This window comes from Papaver somniferum, chromosome 2 (assembly GCF_003573695.1).
Source record: "Papaver somniferum cultivar HN1 chromosome 2, ASM357369v1, whole genome shotgun sequence".
Classification (NCBI taxonomy): domain Eukaryota; kingdom Viridiplantae; phylum Streptophyta; class Magnoliopsida; order Ranunculales; family Papaveraceae; genus Papaver; species Papaver somniferum.
In genome coordinates this window covers 76005300-76024391 of record NC_039359.1, presented here as the reverse complement: position 1 = coordinate 76024391, position 19092 = coordinate 76005300, and the positions used below count along the sequence as shown (strand labels likewise).

Genomic DNA, 19092 nt, shown 5'->3' with positions numbered 1-19092 from the left:
AAATAATCGGAAGTTAAATTAGTTACCAAAACTTCCGAATTTGGGTTGTCTAACCTTCAATATTGGCCCTTGGAACCACCTGGAGCCATGGCGTGGTTTGTTTTGAACTTGTGATATTCGGAGGATAGGTTTTCTATAAAGTTCCGAATGTACGATGGCAAACTTGAAGATGAGGAACGGTTTGTTAGGAACGCTTTTCCTTGGTGGACGTATGAAAAACGAGTAAGTATCTCTGTAACTCCAATTCACATTAACAAAAGTTAGTACTAACTTGTTACTCATTCGTAATTTCAGAGAAATCTTGCGGATCGCCGGTATGTGGACCTCTACGGGAAACGATTTGAACATGAAGGATGCTACAAAATCAAGAGGGACAATTTCTATGGTCACTGGAAGTTATGATCTGTTTTAATACTTTTATGGTCAATTAGGAGTATGGATTTAGGTGCTTTTGACGAAATTGTAAGGTTAAGGCCGTTTGAACTTTATGTAATGGATGTAATCGGAGTATTATTAATATAAAAACTAGCCGATTATACGAAATCGGTAGATTATTTTGTTAAACAACCTACCGATTGTAATATTCGGTTATTTTATGAGTCAACTTTCTTTCCGATTATGGTGTTGTTTGGTCTCAGGAAACATTTTTTTTTGAACTTGTAATATTCGGAGGATAATGTTTTTGTAAAGTTCCGAATGTACGATGGCCCAAAAATCAGAATTTGGAAAAACTTATACTTTTCAAATTTTGTCTTTGAAATAATCGGACGTTAAATTAGTTACCAAAACTTCCGAATATGGGATGTCTAACCTTCAATATTGGCCCTTGGAACCACCTGGAGCCATGGCGTGGTTTGTTTTGAACTTGTGATATTCGGAGGATAGGTTTTTTATAAAGTTCCGAATGTACGATGGCCCAAAAATCAGAATTTGGAAAAACTTATACTTTTCAAATTTTGTCTTTGAAATAATCGGACGTTAAATTAGTTACCAAAACTTCCGAATATGGGATGTCTAACCTTCAATATTGGCCCTTGGAACCACCTGGAGCCATGGCGTGGTTTGTTTTGAACTTGTGATATTCGGAGGATAGGTTTTTTATAAAGTTCCGAATGTACGATGGCCCAAAAATCAGAATTTGGAAAAACTTATACTTTTAAATTTTGTCTTTGAAATAATCGGAAGTTAAATTAGTTACCAAAACTTCCGAATTTGGGCTGTCTAACCTTCAATATGGGCCCTTGGAACCACCTGGAGCCATGGCGTGGTTTGTTTTGAACTTGTGATATTCGGAGGATATGTTTTTTATAAAGTTCCGAATGTACGATGGCCCAAAAATCAGAATTTGGAAAAACTTATACTTTTCAAATTTTGTCTTTGAAATAATCGGACGTTAAATTAGTTACCAAAACTTCCGAAGATGGGATGTTTAACCTTCAATATTGGCCCTTGGAACCACCTGGAGCCATGGCGTGGTTTGTTTTGAACTTGTGATATTCGGAGGATAGGTTTTTTATAAAGTTCCGAATGTACGATGGCCCAAAAATCAGAATTTGGAAAAACTTATACTTTTCAAATTTTGTCTTTGAAATAATCGGAAGTTAAATTAGTTACCAAAACTTCCGAATTTGGGCTGTCTAACCTTCAATATGGGCCCTTGGAACCACCTGGAGCCATGGCGTGGTTTGTTTTGAACTTGTGATATTCGGAGGATAGGTTTTTTATAAAGTTCCGAATGTACGATGATCCAAAAATCAGAATTTGGAAAAACTTATGCTTTTCAAATTTTGTCTTTGAAATAATCGGAAGTTAAATTAGTTACCAAAATTTCCGAATTTGGGCTGTCTAACCTTCAATATGGGCCCTTGGAACCACCTGGAGCCATGGCGTGGTTTGTTTTGAACTTGTGATATTCGGAGGATAGGTTTTTTATAAAGTTCCGAATGTACGATGGCCCAAAAATCAGAATTTGGAAAAACTTATACTTTTCAAATTTTGTCTTTGAAATAATCGGAAGTTAAATTAGTTACCAAAACTTCCGAATTTGGGCTGTCTAACCTTCAATATGGGCCCTTGGAACCACCTGGAGCCATGGCGTGGTTTGTTTTGAACTCGTGATATTCGGAGGATAGGTTTTTTATAAAGTTCCGAATGTACGATGGCCCAAAAATCAGAATTTGAAAAAACTTATACTTTTCAAATTTTGTCTTTGAAATAATCGGAAGTTAAATTGGTTACCAAAACTTCCGAATATGGGATGTCTAACCTTCAATATTGGCCCTTGGAACCACCTGGAGCCATGGCGTGGTTTGTTTTGAACTTGTGATATTCGGAGGATAGGTTTTTTATAAAGTTCCGAATGTACGATGGCCCAAAAATCAGAACTTGGAAAAACTTATACTTTTCAAATTTTGTCTTTGAAATAATCGGAAGTTAAATTAGTTACCAAAACTTCCGAATATACCACACAAATCATTGTCATTTGAACTTGTCTAACTTAGTTACCCAAACAAATTTCCGAATGTACAACAAAAATCTTTGTCATCTATCTGCTCTTCTTTACTTTACGACCGTGACTACCTCCGAGTCCTGCACGACCACGGGTTTGAGCACCTTCAGTTGGAGCAGCTTCAGTTGGAGCAGCTTCAGCGCTCGATGAAGCTCGAGTTCTTTTACCCGTCTTTGATACTGCCACCTTGGGCTGATGCCTCTTCGTGACTTTCTCCCCAAACTGGGAAGCATAATCTTCGTTATCCATATTATCAACTAGATCTCTAGCCTCTTTGATCTTCTCAGCTGGCATGGGATCTCCGCTCTTCAAGCATGCAGTTAACATTTTGGAAACACGCTTGAACCTATTCACCTGTTTTTTATACGTAATGACATAACATCAAACGGTAATTACCTAAGATTTATAGGAATAATAATGAAAATGAACAAAAATATAAGAACACGCACCAGTCTATCATAACCAGCTGGTTTGTCTTTGATGATACAATTATAACTTGAACCCGCCGCAGTAGTGTTGGATTTGATTTCACGGATAACCAAAGGATGTGATACCTTTTTATACCAACTCATATAGTCTGGAGAATTTTCATCACCTCGGATGGTTCGTCTACCAGTGTCGATAATGAAGTCATTCCTCTTATCCCAGTTATCAAGAACAGTAGGTGGGCCTGTGTGAACAATCGTGAGATTGTCACCACTAGAAGAACACAACTCCAACTCCAAATTGTAGTAATCCCCCATTTTCTCCAGAGGTTGATGTTGTATATACCCATGTTGTCGCATCACCCTAGAGGGGTTATACATACATATCCTGTGGGGTGCCACAATGGTCCAAAATAAAGGGACAAGTCCGACCGAACATTTATATGCCCACTGACTCGATCTTCCTTGTATGGATCAAAGCATACGTCTGAGGCCTTCAATTGGTCCAAAATCTCCCTCATGCGAATCAACTGCTGCTCCTTAGTCCTAGAACGGTTGTCTTCAAATATATACTTTGTTCCTCTAGGAGTACCTTTGCACCACCCCGGGTTCTCTCCGGCCAACTTCAGGATAGGGAAGTGGTCATAGATCCATGCCTATATACATAAGAAACCAAGTTTTAGTAAATAGATTGTGTATATTCGGTAGTAATTTCCAAACATAATTTTCGATTATATATAATCGGAAACAAAACTGAGTAGCTATCCACCGAATACACAACATTCGAAAATATATATGGATCATTTCCTACCGAATATGCGTCATTTGGAGTTCAGTAACCTATAGCTTTTCTGGCCTGTATATTCGGTTCTAATATCAAAAGAATATTTCCGATTGTATATAATCGGGAAAACAATTAAGTACCTAGCCAACATTCGGAAAATAAGATGGATCAATTCCTATCGAATATGCGTCATTTGGAGTTCAGTAACCTATAGCTTTTCTGGCCTGTATATTCGGTTCTAATATCAAAAGAATATTTCCGATTGTATATAATCGGGAAAACAATTAAGTACCTAGCCACCGAATAACCAACATTCGGAAAATAAGATGGATCAATTCCTACCGAATATGCGTCATTTGGAGTTCAGTAACCTATAGCTTTTCTGGCCTGTATATTCGGTTCTAATATCAAAAGAAAAAACCTGCAATAGAGCCACATTCCCGGTAACTTGGCAGTTTCCTAGCCTCGAAGCCTTTCTCAACTCTTCCATCAAGAATGCTAGGCATGCCGTGCCCCAAGAATAGTCACCGACTTCATGGAGAGGATCCAAAAGTTGTATAAGGTTGGCGTCGATCCGGTTTCCAGAAGTATTGGGGAATATGATACATCCCAATACACAAAGGAGATATGCGGTGGCAGCGTGGTTCACTTGCTCATCAGTTAACGTTCCATTCTTTTCCTTCTCCAAGGTGCCTCGAAACATATTCATCAAAGTTGTAATGTTGATCTGTCTTGTTCTGTAACTTGCATGCCTCCTAAACTCTGCTGTTGTTGTCTCTTCATCCCAACCTAAGCACTTGTTAGTTAGAGAATAAAGTTGTGCCCAACTTAACTGCTTTGTGTAGTTAAACTTCACAGTTGTGCCTTGGTCGGGAAGGTTAAGAATCTGCACAACATCATCCGGGGTGATCGTCATCTCCCCAAACGGCATATGGAAAGTATCGGTCTCAGGATACATTCTCGGCATATGGAAACACTATGTTTTAGTTTACGTTTGCATTGGATATGGGAAGAAAAGAAAACATGGTGTTTTTAAAATCAATCATCCAATGAAAAATACGGTATTTATGTGTACACTTAGGTTTTCAGGGGTGCAATGCACATTACATAGCATTTTACGTTAGATAAGTAAACCTTGATCTATATTTCAGGTTATTATAAATAAGAGTCTCATTTTCGGTGTTACTCAAAGAAGTAACAAAAACACCTATGTAACAGATCCGAATCTTGATTCTTATTCGCGTATCCTTTTTTTGCCAGTTTTTTCATCTGTACACTGAATCAAGTAAAATTAGTAAAACTTCGGTCGCTTTGTTCAAAAGTTAAGAACTGCATGTCTTGAAACTCAGATGATGGAGAGTAACAACTCATGTGTCCATTATGTTCCAGTGCCACACCATTGCCATTTGCGATACAACTTTGATTTATACATGATTACCTTGATCACTTATGTACCATTCTGGAATCTTTTAGGAAGCTATTAGATTAGTGGGCTCAAAGTCTGACTTAAAAACGAATGATAGTGTAGCTAAAGTAAGAGGGCATAATGAACTATGATCATGAATGCGCACCAAAAACTTGTGATTGCAAATGCAGTGTTTTGCACTGGCCACACAAAAAAAAATTGTACTCTTACCGGAAATGATTTATATCCCGCAGATTGTCCAGAATGGGAGAGGGGGTGGGACCCACACTAAACCCACCCCTGCTAAACCATTGGGTCAGGGGACCATCATTCTCTCTCACTTAGGACAAACCCGCGGGATGTGTAGCACTTTCGACATTTTTCTCCCGTTGTGGTGTGTCTTTCCTCCATTGCAGATTTACAACTTAAAAGAACTGTAGGGTGGAGGCGATGCTTAAACATTTACATAAATGGATGATAGTTGTACTTTTTTATTTTTTACGTGCATCTTTCCTCTTTTTTTTTTTTGAACTAGGTAACCATTTTATTAAACGGAAGAAGTTACAATTATAGGATAGGTGGTGCCAATACGATCGTTAAATACAACGTTTGGTAAAAAGGATGGGCAAGTGAATTCCCAGCTTGTTGTTGTTGTTGTTGCCGTGCTTTGGAGTTGGTCTTTTACCGCTTTATTTGCCAGCTTGTCAGCCGCCTGGTTTGCTTCTCTCCAAGTGTGTTTGATTTTGTAGCTCGGAATTTTACTCATGAGTGAGTTGATTTATGTTAGCATCCTCCTTAGGTACCAGGGCTTATGAGATTGTGTTGTCAAAGAGAGTGAGTAGTGCTTGTGAATCCACCTCGAACCAGATTCTTTACCATTTGTGTTGAATAGTTATCCTGGTTGCCAACAGTAATCCCCATGTTTCTGCTAGAATTGACGTAGTTATCCCTAGTGGTGCTGCCATAGCTTTCATTAGATTTCCTTCAGTGTCTCTGCATATGATTCCTGCCCCTGCCGGTCCTGGATTACCTTTTGATGCGACGTCGGTGTTTATCTTGATCCAATTAGGAGGTGGTGCAGACCATCGAATGTAGATAGTTGAGGTTCTATTTCTTCTTTGTTGTTGTCGCATGAGTGTTGGGCCATTTTCTATAATGGGTGCCATATATTTATGTGCTCGTTGATATTCCTCAAACATTATCAATATGAGCTGGAAGATTTGCATTGGGTTTCTGTTGTTGCCTGTTGTAAACTGTTCCATTTCTTGCGAGCCATATGTGCCATGTCGTGAACCCAAATAAAATCCTCGTTGTTTCTAGATGATATTTGTTGAGAATGTCATGGATTGTTGCTGAACATGCCATATTTCTGATTGTGTTCCATTGCTGATGTTGTCGACGTAGTTATTGGGGTGGTGGTGGGTTTTGATGATGGTGATGCTGATGGATTGAACGATTTTGTTGATGTTGGTGCTGGTGTTGGTGTTCCCATTGTTGTCGTTGTTGCCATTGTTGTTGTTGCCGCTGCTTCTGCTGAGTGTTTCCATGTTCTGGGCTTCTTGATAGATATGTAATTATGAGCTTCCATATTTCCTTTGCATTGTTACATTCAAATAGTAGATGGTTTGTCGATTCTTCATGGGTGGTGCATTTAGGGCAGATATTGGTGTTGGTGATGTGTAGCCGGTGTAGTCGTTGAAATGTCGGTAGGCCGTGGTGTGTGACTTTCCACAAGAAAATCTTGATTTTTGGAGTACATTGTACTTTCCAGATTGATTTGTAGTCCACAGGGTGTTGATTTTGTGTTTGGCTTTGTTGGGAATTGGTTATCTGGGAAGTGATTTGGTTGTATCCAGTTTTTGATGTGTAGGTACCTGTTTTTCAGAATGGCCAGATGAGCTGATCCTCAGACGGTTGTGTTGGTAGGTGTAGACTGACTATGTTTCGATCCAAAGGGATTGGGTAGGTTGAGAAAACTAGGTTGTTATTCCTAGTATTGGATGGGTGGTCGATGAATTGTGCTACGGGGGTATTTGGTGGAAGATTATGAGTCGCGGTGTGTAGGGTGGGTGTTGAGTTTGGAATCCAATTTTGGCCGATCATAGTTTTTTTTCCATCGCCAATCTGTGAGACAACTAAATCCTGCAAAACAACAGACATGTTAGCTAAACTTTTCCATAGAGAACTGGCTGGTGAGTGAGGTTTTGGGATTGAAATTGAGTTGGAGTTTCTCTCAAGGTATTTTCGTTCGCAGATTGAAGTCCAGATTGAGGAGTTTGATTGTTGGAGTTGCCATACTCATTTGAGCAACATAGCTTGGTTGTGTTCTTTACTCTTTCGTATGACAAGTCCTCCTTCTGCGATTGGTTTTGCAATTGTGTCCCAACCAATAGTGTGGAGCTTTTTTGTCTGGCTATCATGCCCCCAAAAAAAGTTCCTAGCTATTCTATCTATTTTGTTGTGCACCTCAGTGGGAAGTTGCTGTGCTTGCATAACATGGTTGATGGTGGGTGTTAAGGTCGTTTTGATCAACGTCATTCTTCCTGCTTGGATGAAACATTTTGTTATCCATCCTCTTTCTTTTCTCTCTATTCTATTTAGCAGTTCAGTAAATAGGTATAATGAATTTCTTCCTTTCCGAAACTGAATGTAGATAGGTAGGAGGATCTGATGTGGTATTAATGTTGAAACATTGTTGTTGTTGGAGAACTAGTGTCAGGTCAAGTTTTGGATGATGGGTAAGTGTTGATTTATCTCGGTTGATTGACTATCCAACAGAAGTGGAGTAGTTGTTCAGGACATTCTGCAAAATTGCGCAGGATTGTGGGTCTGCAGAGCATGTAATGAGCAGATTGTCGGCGTACATGAAATGCAGAATGAGTGGTGACTTCTTTGCAATTTTGTAGCCTTTGAGTTCCCCTTTATGTTCAAGAACTCCCAGATTGGTGGATAGGACTTCTGCACACAAAATGAAAATATAAGGGGAAAGGGGGCCACCTTGGCGAAGGCCTCTTGTATGCTTTATGAAGCCTTGTGCTGAACCGTTGAAGTTAATAGAGTAGGAGACCGAAGTGATACAATTCATGATATAGCTGATGAAAATTTCTGTGAATCCCATCTTGTCGAGGGTGAGCCGGATGAAACCCCAGTCGAGGCTATCGTATGCCTTTTGAATATCAAGCTTTAGAGCAATTTTTGGAAACTTGGATGGAGGTGTTGCTCTAATATTGTGGAAGACTTCAGTGGCAATGGATATGTTGTCGTGGATGGCACGGTTGGGTACAAAGTCACTCTGGTAGGGTCTAATCATGAACTAAATTAATGGTATGAGCCTATTGACAAGGATTTTGGCTATGATTTTGTATGCAACATTACAGAGTCCGATGGGTCGAAACTGGTTTGGCTTTGTAGGGTTTTGGTTTTTGGGGATGAGAGTGATATTGGTGTGATTTATGGGTTGTTCAATATGGGAGTGGGTAAAGAAGTGTTGGATCATTTCAATTATTTGGGTTTTGATTGAAGGTCAGAAGATGGTTTAGAACTTACTTGTGAACCCATCAGGCCCAGGAGTTTTGTTGGTACCAATTGAGTGAATTGTTGTTTCGATTTCCTGTTTCGTCACCGGTTGAGTCAAGCTGGTACATTGGTTTTGCGTTAGCCGGTTGGATATACATGTGAACAAGGAAAGATCAATGGTATTTGTTGGTGCCTCATACTGGTTGGTGTAGAATTGTTGCATCACTGCCAGAATGGTTGTTGGTGTGGTGTGCCAATTGCCTTGCATATCTTGTATCTGAGAAATGTGGTTAATGCGCCTACGTATAGTTGCCTTGGTGTGGAAGAAGGTTGTATTCAAGTCTCCTTCCTGGAGCCATTGAATTCGTGATCTTTGCTTCCAATACATTTCATGGAAATTTGCCAGCATCAAATGTGTGTGTATGTAATCTCGTTCTTGTTGAAGCCATATTTCTTGAATTGGTCCTATTGAGATGGCACACATATGTTCGGCTTTGCTGATTTCTTCATTTTTTGATCAAAAGAGTTTTATTTTGGGAAAATTAGGCGCAGGCCCAAAAAAATAATATTCTCATTGTCAGGCCCACAATTAACTATTTCCGTGACACCCATAATTATATGAAATTATTAAAAATGTATGCATGACGGATTATGCATCCGCATGACAGGTTATGCATCATGGGTATACTTGGAAACGCAACTTGGATATAACGGAACTTTACAAATTTTATATCATTGGAAATCTTTTTAAGAGAGCTACACAACGAGTACAAACAAGAATATCAAAAAAAAAATTACGAAAAAATCGGAGGTGATCATCATTTTAGGAAAAAATTTTGAAAACTTGATACATAACCATTATGCAGCCATTTACTCCACTGCATAACAAATTATGCATTTGGATAACAAAGTTATGCATCTATAACAAGTTATGTAACCATTATTTTGGTTGATTTTAGTGCATACATAAAAAAAAATTGATGCATAATGCAGTATGCATCCATATTTAGGGATACATATCAGGTTATGCATCTATTTTCTCGATGCATAATGCATTATGTAGCCATATTTTCAGACGCATAACAGGTTATGCATCCATTTTCACGACTGCATAACATGTTATGCAGATATTATTGTAGGCGCATGACAAGTTATGCAGTCTCTGTTTTTGTTGGTTTCAATAGTAACAAAAAAGTTACTGCGTAACGTGTTATGCAACCGTTTTCTGGACTACGTAACAAGTTATGCAACAAATTTTGTAGATGCATAACATGTTATGCAGACATTTTCTCGACTGCATGACATGTTATGCAGTCATAACCACGTCATCATCTTCTTTTATATTTCAATAACTCCCACGCAAACCATTATCCTCCATCCGTAGCTCCCAATCCACCACTACCAGCTTTCACCTACTTCAATGCAGCAACAAATAGCGACAACAAACACAAATACAAATCATTCCTATTTCAGTTACACCATGAACAACAAACACAAATACCAACAGCAACACCACCATTCCTACTTCTCTCTAATATTCTTTACATCCAAAAATCACAGCCACCATAAGAACTTCCTTCTCATGTTCTACAGACTCAATACTACCACTAGTTCGGCTTCCTCCAATTTCATCACCAGACCCCATCCAACAAATCAACCCTAGTCTTGTCAGCCCCATCTATGCCCAGATTGAGCTAAGAAAATTACCTCTTAGTGTTAGAAGAGGATAAAATTGCTTCATGACAAACTTCTCTAGGAGTTGGATCTCCTCTTACCAATTATAATGTATTTGATAATTTATCAAAAATTTATAGAAATTGAGCATAAAAATACTGCAAAATTCAAAATAAACACAACTGTATCAAACACAATAATCAACAAAGGCATAAAACGACTGTGGTTCTATAAACCTGCGTTATTTTCATAAAGAAGAAACAAAAATCCTAACCAAGCACTCTCCACTGGAGATCTGAAAATTGCTAGCTTAACTAAATAATTTAACCTACTATCTCAAGACAACAAAAATCATAAAAGACCAAGCATGCCGAATGAAACCAACATGAATCCCTCAACACCATCACCATCTTTAACTTGTAATTCCATCAATTTCTTCTTCTATTTCATAAACAATCTCAAAGCCTAACTCATCATTAACCTATAGCAGCAACAGGAACCCGATCTATAATCTCTCTTCCAACACAGTCAGCCGTAATCAAATAAAACCCCTGAAATCAAAGCAACAAATAGTAGAAACTTACCAAACGAGAATTGAAAAGAAAATATATATAGGTCTCGATCTCGATCTTAATTTCTCAGTTGGAGATCTCTTCTTCAACTCTCGATCTCTTATTTTGGAAAGAAAATGTTTTTTCCATCGAAAGAAATAAGATCTCCCGGAAACCAACATCAATCCCTTCCTATAACCTCATCGACCTCAAATAATCGTTCTTCTCGATCTGATTCAGGTGTTGATGAAGATTTACAGTTGGGAAGAAGAAGAAAACGAATTGAAGAAGTAGTTTTTCCTTTATAAAAGAGAAAAACGGAATTTTATAAATTATGGGTTTTAGAATAATTTTCTTTGTGAAAATGGGGGCGTGCATGAAGTTTTGCGCCCGTGGGTTTCTCTGTGGAAAAATCTGAAAAAAGGGTCTCACAGTAGTTTTCACTTTTATTAAGGATCAAACCAACACCATAAACAAAACCAGACCGCATATTATTCTTATGGGCAGTCCAATAAAACTATGGTGTTAAGTGTTTACAACTTTTCCTAATTCTACCCTGCTTCTTAATTTAGGATCTCCTACTTAATTTATGATTTGCTTCCTGTTTTTTGGTTTATTTCTTAGTTTTATATATTTCCTTTTTCTAGTTTATTGAAGCATATATAAGGAATGGTATTGTAGAAGAAATTCACAACTCAGTATTGTTATTGTCTTTTCCTTTGACTCTTGTCTTTGTATTATCACTAGGGCTTAACCCGTGCCGTAACGGCATGGGAAATGATATGTTTTTCAAATATATCCATCGGTTCATACATATCATAACTGTTTGCTAAAAATCGATCAAGTTGATAAATATTTTTGAGGTGTTGGTTAATAAACATGTCTTAGCCTCAAATATTTTAATACTATATTTGTAAGTCATACAATCCTTTAGGACAAATATAGTTAAACATTAACCAACACTTGAAAATCCTATGGGCCAATGGGTAATAGAAAACCATTTCATTAACTTCTTCAAAACAAAGTAGTGTCCCTTATTCGAAAAGAAATAAATCATCAAAGGTCGTTCACCAAATTTATAACAAATCTGAAACACAAAATTACTTCAAAATCAATTAGATTAATCTTACAAAATCTGTTAGCTTCAAGGATTATTTTTCTCCCTTTGGTGATATAAATTATTCTAAATTTACATAGATTTGTGTTTTTCTAAAGTTTAATAATCTGTAATTCTTGATCCATTTCGTCTTTTATCAACTTATCTTCTCTCTTTACCTATTACCATGAACTATTTCTCAAGCATGCACAATCATATGAAGTCGAGGAGAAATGGAAAAAACATAAATCATGACAAAAAATGAGAATAGAGAGAGATATGATAAACTAAATCAATTACAATTGATTCGCGTGCAGCCTTCTATATGGTCAACTTTTTTTATAGGTTTCATCTTCTTACCATCCCCGACCCGACAAATCTGAAAACCATAGCTATTGATTTATCTTCTCCCTTGAAAAATCTGGCCCTTTAATATTTATTTTAACTTAAAAAAAAATGAAAATAAAAACAAAAACAAATTTAAAAACTAATAAGAGCTCGCGGTGCAGCTTGTTGCTCGCTTGCCTGCTGTGTAATTATTTTTTTATTAAATTGGAAAGAAACTCTCTCAATGGATTTTTCCTGGAAAACTAATATCAAATAATTTTTTTAGTAAGGGTAACTAAATAACCCTAGGACACCTTTTTCATCCCACTACCACCACCACCATTAACGTCGTCACTCCACCATTCTCACCAACACCCACCACCATTATCCCGACGTCGATCCATCAGCCTTGCCCACCATCACAACTACCATTAATGCCTACTGATTTAATAAAAAAAAATTTATTATATGTTGTATTAATGGAAATATATTTATTTGATTAGTTAAAAAAATATTTATTATGAAATATCAATAGAACATTTATTATTAAAAGTTAACTAAACTGATCGTTTTACAACCATAGATTTAGCTTTTCCAAGAATGAATCCATAATGGCATGGATGTTATACAAATTACGTATAATCATGTCAGATTATTTACTGAAAATAACTTCTAGTCAAATTATTCTGGACTTTGAAACAGAAGCCCGAAGAATAGGGGCTTTTTTATACATGTAAGATCATTTTGCAGATACCAATTTATTATAACGTGTAATCTGAATAATCTTATAAGTTTCTGTGTAAGTTTATCTATCAAGATGAAATCAAAATTCTATTTCCACTAATATCTAAACAAATAAAAACAAAAAATTGGTTCTTGAAAAAATCACCTTTCTAAACCAAAAAGTTGTGAATATATTGAAACCTCGACGACCTGTGATAGCCAAATTTTAATCACAAAATACATGCACCCCAAAATTTAACCATGAGGTTTTGTAATTAGTAAGGATATATTTGAAAATGTATACTTCAGCAAAATATACAACAAATGATATTCAAGAAAATGTTATAAACCCCAAACTTTCATACATGAAACAATGTAAAAAAGAAAATATTTTCTCAAATGTTGTTAGCTCAGAGTAGTTTGACTGATCACAGATGTATGTTTTAGTGGACGGAGATTGAGAGAAAATTGAAAGAAGATTGAGCGGAACTATACTCTTGGATTTTTTTCCTTTCTGCAATCTACCTCCCTTCCCAACTTCATTTCTAATTTTCGTTTACTCCAAAGTAAGGAATTAGAGTTTTCAAACCCACTCATCATACCGAATGTGAGAGAGGGAATCAATTGTTCAGTTTTATGGGAAGGTAGGTTTGTAATTTTCAGTTGATCAAATTTTTCCATTTTGATTTAGACTTTGAGATGGGAATAAGAGAATATGTAATGAATTTTTTCAATTAAAGTGTGTATTCATGGGATTGAACGAAACCATGAATTTACTAATTGGGAGGAAAAATCAGAACCGGTCTTTATCTTTCCTAACTTAGCAAAGCTTCATTTTATAATACAGTATACAAAGAAATAGGCAGAAAAGTATACATAGCTAGGGTACAACCCTTACCGTAACGACATATCTCGATAATAAGTAAAAAAAATTGTATTGATTTTGACTTGTGCCCGTTTGTTTGTAGTAATTATATAACGTGACATTTTGTGGTTTTTTTTTGTTTTTCTTTGATCATTCAGGTATTTTAACCGAGTTTATTTTATTTTATTAATAAGACGATCAACCAACTTCTAATTTATAATGTTACCGATACAAAATTGACATAGCCTATTGCTACTCACCAACCGTAGCCACCATTACAATACCATTTATTTCTCCACCACAACCGCCGGCTACCTCCCGTTGGCCGTTTGTCGTACTTCTAATTTTTAAATCACAAACATCATGGGTAAAATCACAGTTGAACAAACTTAGATCGTTAATTAATTTATTCCATTACATTTTTTATTGTTATATACTCTATTGTATTGCAATTAATTTTATTTTAACGGTTAGAACCATGATTTATACAACCGGGTGCTAAAGGTAGCAAGTGTACCGTTTAGGTGATCCGGCGGTTATGATCATTTTTTTTAAATGGTAAGGTATCATCCTAAATGTATGATATTTGTTTTTGTCAATCGTGATGACCAACTACATCTTTTACAATATAATGTTGCTTGTGTTGTAAATATACAAAACTAATATTGTCCACGACTATTCACCAGCATCGCCATCATAAAACCACCCATTGGCATTATTTTTTCCACCACCACTGATATTATCGCCTCCAGCACCACCACTTCTACCAGCCACTACTTCTTCCACTACTAACCACTAATTTCTATCGATGTAGTATTTTTTTTTAAATTATTTAGTAATGTAAAAATACATATTTATTAGATTAATTAAGAGGATATTTAATGATGAAATTTAATAAATTATTCATTATTAGAGATTAATGAGACACTAATTAATAAAGCACTCATAATGATTAATTTTAATCAGAGCAAACCACAATCATAGATTTAACTTTCTTCAGAATGCATCCTGGCCGCTCTTTATCTAGGCTAAGTTGTCCCTATGGTTTGTATTCTAGAATAACATTATTTTGTAGAGAGTCCATCATCGTGGACAGGGAATCGGTAGTAATAGGAGGAAAAAGCTCATCTCTTTCTTCAACATCTGTTTATGCCGTTTCTAATAGTCTCTGTAATCTAGACATCGATTCTTGAGTATCCGATAAGCTGAAGGAATTAGATTCTTATTCTGATGAACAACTCAAACTTAACAGAATCGCTCTAGGTGATGATGTAAAGCTTGTCCCGAATATTCTTGCGTTAACAGAAACTCGTGCATGTCTTGTTTTACTTCTCAGGAAACTCATAATCACTGATCAGACTGATATTCGTTTTCTCATCCCCGATTTAATACGTAAAACCCTCAACTAAGAAAGTTTCGATTTCCGAACTTTGGATTTCTCTTCTGCCTTAGGGTTTTTAGATTCTTTTTTTATATTAAATGGTGCAAGTCTAGAAAACACAGGATATACTCCTGGAGAATTGAATGTTTTAGCTAAAACCTGTTACGGTGGTGGAATTTGTGCACTTGTGGATACTTGTTCGTCTTCTTTATCGACTATCACGGATGCTGTTGCCTCTTTATCTTCGAGGCTTTGAATGCTGATTCATCTGTACTAGTCAGGTCATCATTGGATTCTGCAGGTGGTTCTGGGTTATTTAAAGATGTGCTATCTGTTTCTAGAGATTTCAAGGTATTACTTAGCGGATCAAATAATGTTGTTAAAAATAAAGGTTGTAAGTTGATATCTAAGATACCTGAGGTTCTTGGAAGTTTCAGGGAAAGTGTTAAGCAGATAAACTTGATCACACGTGCTGAACTGAATAGTACTGAAGGAAGTGAGGAGCTGTTAACGAAGATATTTACGTCCTTTGCGATGGCATTGCTTGAACTGGGTGAGAGTAGTTTCTATCGAGCTGGATTATTAGCAGAAGTTGCTGGAGGCTCCGAGGTGGGGGAGATGTTTCGAAGCGGCTTCCCTGAAATTGATAAGGCAATGTTGACAGCACTAGCTGCACGTAAAGTGAACTATCTTAGTTTCTTTGGTGATATAAACAAGTTAGTGGGCATTGTTACAAATATTCTTTCTTGGGAAGCTGTGCTTGCTATTCAGTCATTATAGGTTAAGGATTACAAGGTGGTCTTGGGTAAGGGAACTGTGGTAATAAAGCAGCTGCTTAAGGACAGGCTCAAGACTGCTGCTTGGGATCCAGCAGGACTGAACGAACGCGTCCAGGAGCTTTCTTTGTTTTTTGAGCCAAAGAATGCAGAACTTGAAACTCTTACGAACAAAGTGAGGGAGATGGTAGAAAGTCGTAATGAGCTTAGAAGACTTCCCAAGATTCCCAAGGGGACTCGAGATTTCAAAAGAGCAAATGGCCATTAGGGAGAGAGCATTTAAAATCATCGAAGAGGTGTTTAAAAGGCACGGAGCCATGGCCCTTGATACTCCAGCTTTTGAATTGAGAGAGACTCATGGGAAAATATGGTGAAGACTCATAGCTGGTTTTTGACCTTGCTGACCAGGGTGGTGAGCTATGCTCTCTACGGTATGATCTGACGGTACCTTTTGCGAGATATTTAGCTATGAATGGCATCTCCTCGTTCAAAAGGTACCAGATTGATAAGGTGTATCGAAGGGACAACCCAACCGAGGCTCGATACCGTGAGTTCTACCAGTGTGACTTCGATATTGCTGGTCAGTATTGCACAATGGGGCCGGATTTTGAGGTTGTTAAAGTCTTGACAGAGCTGTTGGATGAATTACATTGGGGATTATGAGATAAAACTGAATCACAGAAAGTTGCTAGATGGAATGTTGGAAATCCGTGGAGTTCCGCCTGAAAAGTTCAGAACAATAAGCTCCAGCATAGATAAATTAGACAAGCAAGACTTCGAGAATATCAAGAAAGAAATGGTTGAAGAGAAGGGCTTAACTGCTGAAGTTGCAGATAGAATAGGTGCTCTTGTAAAGAAACGTGGACCGCCTTTGGAGTTGCTGTCTGAGCTGAAACAGCACGGCAGCCAATTCCTAGAAAATAAAGGATCTAGTTTGCATTGGAGGAGTTGGAGATTCTATTCCAAGCACTAGGAAGATCAAAATGTATAGATAGAGTGGTTTTTGACTTGAGTCTTGCTAGAGGTCTTGACTATTATACCGGGGTAATATTTGAAGCTGTTTCTAAAACTATAAAGGGTGGTTCAATTGGAGCTGGAGGGCGTTATGACAATCTTATAGGAATGTTCAGTGGGAGGCCAGTCCCAGCAGTTGGTGTCAGCCTTGGCATTGAGAGGGTTTTTAACATCATGGAAACGCTTAACAAGGAACGTAACCGATGGGTTCGGGCCACAGAAACACAAGTCTTGGTTGGAGAGGATCTGGGGCAAGCTGCTGAGATTGTGAGTGAACTCTGGGGTGCTAAAATAAAAGCAGAATACTTGGTCAACAAAAGATTTGAAAAGCATATCAAGAGTGCCATGGAGTCTAGAATCCCATTCATGGTAATTGTTGGTATATAAGAAAACAGCAGAGGCGTCGTGAAAATTATAGACGTAGAAGCCAACACAGAGGAGGTGGTTTCAAGGATTGATGTTGTTGACAACCTGCAGAGACGTTTGAACCTTGTACCCTCGCCGCCTGCCCTCTTCACCCTTGCCGAGAAGCTTAGGAATATTTTTAATTTCTTTTTCGGTTTCTTTAGATAATTGCACAACATGTATATTCCACTTTGTACCGTCTGATTCCCAGTTTGTTATCCCTTGATTTAAATTAACTCAATGCCGGTAGATATTTGTTTTGATTTAAATTAACAAAGACAAGCCATTGTTGTCGGGATTTTAGCATGGGTGTCTAGTATTTCTTATATGAACAGATTTGGACAATCCATTATTGCATTTGAAAGAAATGAGTGTGGGCAACACTTCCGCTAAGACAATTGACTTAGTACACATGGATATATGAGCCATATGGCAATTTTTGCGCCTCGATACAATTATGAGAATGATCAACTGACATAGTAAACAGGATCAGGCAACTTGAAAGTTCTGCTGCCGATATCAGTTCCCAGAATGTCGCTCCATTGATCTCCGATGTTTCCCTGGATTCTGTACCCTTGTTTTACGAGCTTTGCCCTTTGTTCTGATTTGAACACAACAGCTGGTTTATGTACATCTGATGGTTGCCTGGAAGTGGTAAGAAAAATGGTAGTCAATGGCATTTCAATATCTAAATCTGGTAAATACTGTGACAATAATGAAGATCACCTTAGAAGGAGTTTCTCCCAGTTTCTATATCCAGCTGCACGAAGATTTTTCCTAGTAACTTCTCTGCGCATTTCTCCTCTTCCTGTTAGGAACACAACTTTGAATCCTAAAGATAGTAACCGGTTGTATAACACCAGACTTTCCGGCAAGGCTGGAGCTTTCCCGGTATCAACCCATGCATTGAAAGATGTCTCGTTATATGGTTGAACCCTGAGATTTTATGAACAAGCAGAAATTAAGCACATGAAAAGGGTAGATAGCATATACACAACAATAGAATTGATTACATACACATACCCAAATCCATGTGCGGCGTAGTAAGGTGCATTAGATAACGTGGTTTCGTCGATGTCAAATACCCAGATATCTTTACCATCGCCGGTGCGGTTAATACTCTCACCATACTTTGCAGCCTCCAAGGTGACGTAACTCGAGTCTTGACGATAGTATTGGCCTAATAAGTAATGACCAACATAATCCCCACATTCAGCTGGAACAGTCTTCCAGTTGCGGAGATTGTTAGTTTCTACAGCAAGACGCCAACTATTACAAGAAATACCTTCGAGAAGTTTGCCACCAGAGCCTGATTTTGGTCGAATGGGGTGTATTGGTAGTGGAAGCCCGCCATGTTCGATGGAAGAAGCATGGCAATAAAGTGCAGAAAAAATGGTTGCAAGAAGAAGAAAAGGAGACGACCTTTCCATGATGTGAATGATTATTGAAAATTTTTGGATGGAAGTAAAGTCTATTTTGGATTGCCTTAAATAAGTTTAATTAACCACATGCCCACTTGGAGAAAACCCCTATACTACTAAAACAGATCTCAAGTCAAGATGACAACACACATGCGTTTATCTCGTTCCACAATTTTTTACATTATCATAAAAATTGATCAGACAATAATGCACCTAACCC

General features: G+C 37.5%; 1 protein-coding gene and 1 pseudogene across 1 annotated transcript; one reads left to right on the top strand and one right to left on the bottom strand.

The window, feature by feature from the left end:
* The first annotated feature begins 5887 nt into the window (after nt 1-5887).
* On the top strand, nt 5888-17619 carry LOC113351412 (annotated as a pseudogene).
* A 121-nt stretch (nt 17620-17740) lies between these two features.
* On the bottom strand, nt 17741-18929 carry LOC113348077 (acid phosphatase 1-like). Its single transcript, XM_026591779.1, has 3 exons — nt 18475-18929; nt 18178-18387; nt 17741-18096 (listed from the first exon to the last, which is right to left on the bottom strand). The coding sequence occupies exons 1-3, from the start codon at nt 18879-18881 to the stop codon at nt 17919-17921; spliced, it is 795 nt and encodes a 264-aa protein (XP_026447564.1). The 5' UTR covers nt 18882-18929; the 3' UTR covers nt 17741-17918.
* Nucleotides 18930-19092: the final 163 nt, after the last annotated feature.

Excerpts from the sequence above, each read along its gene's own strand:
- LOC113348077 (XM_026591779.1), bottom strand. The coding sequence starts at position 18,881 with ATGGAAAGGTCGTCTCCTTTTCTTCTTCTTGCAACCATTTTTTCTGCA. Across the intron at positions 18,388-18,474 it reads TACGCCGCACATGGATTTGG|GGTTCAACCATATAACGAGA; the intron begins GTATGTGTATGT and ends ATAAAATCTCAG. Across the intron at positions 18,097-18,177 it reads TGGGAGAAACTCCTTCTAAG|GCAACCATCAGATGTACATA; the intron begins GTGATCTTCATT and ends TACCACTTCCAG.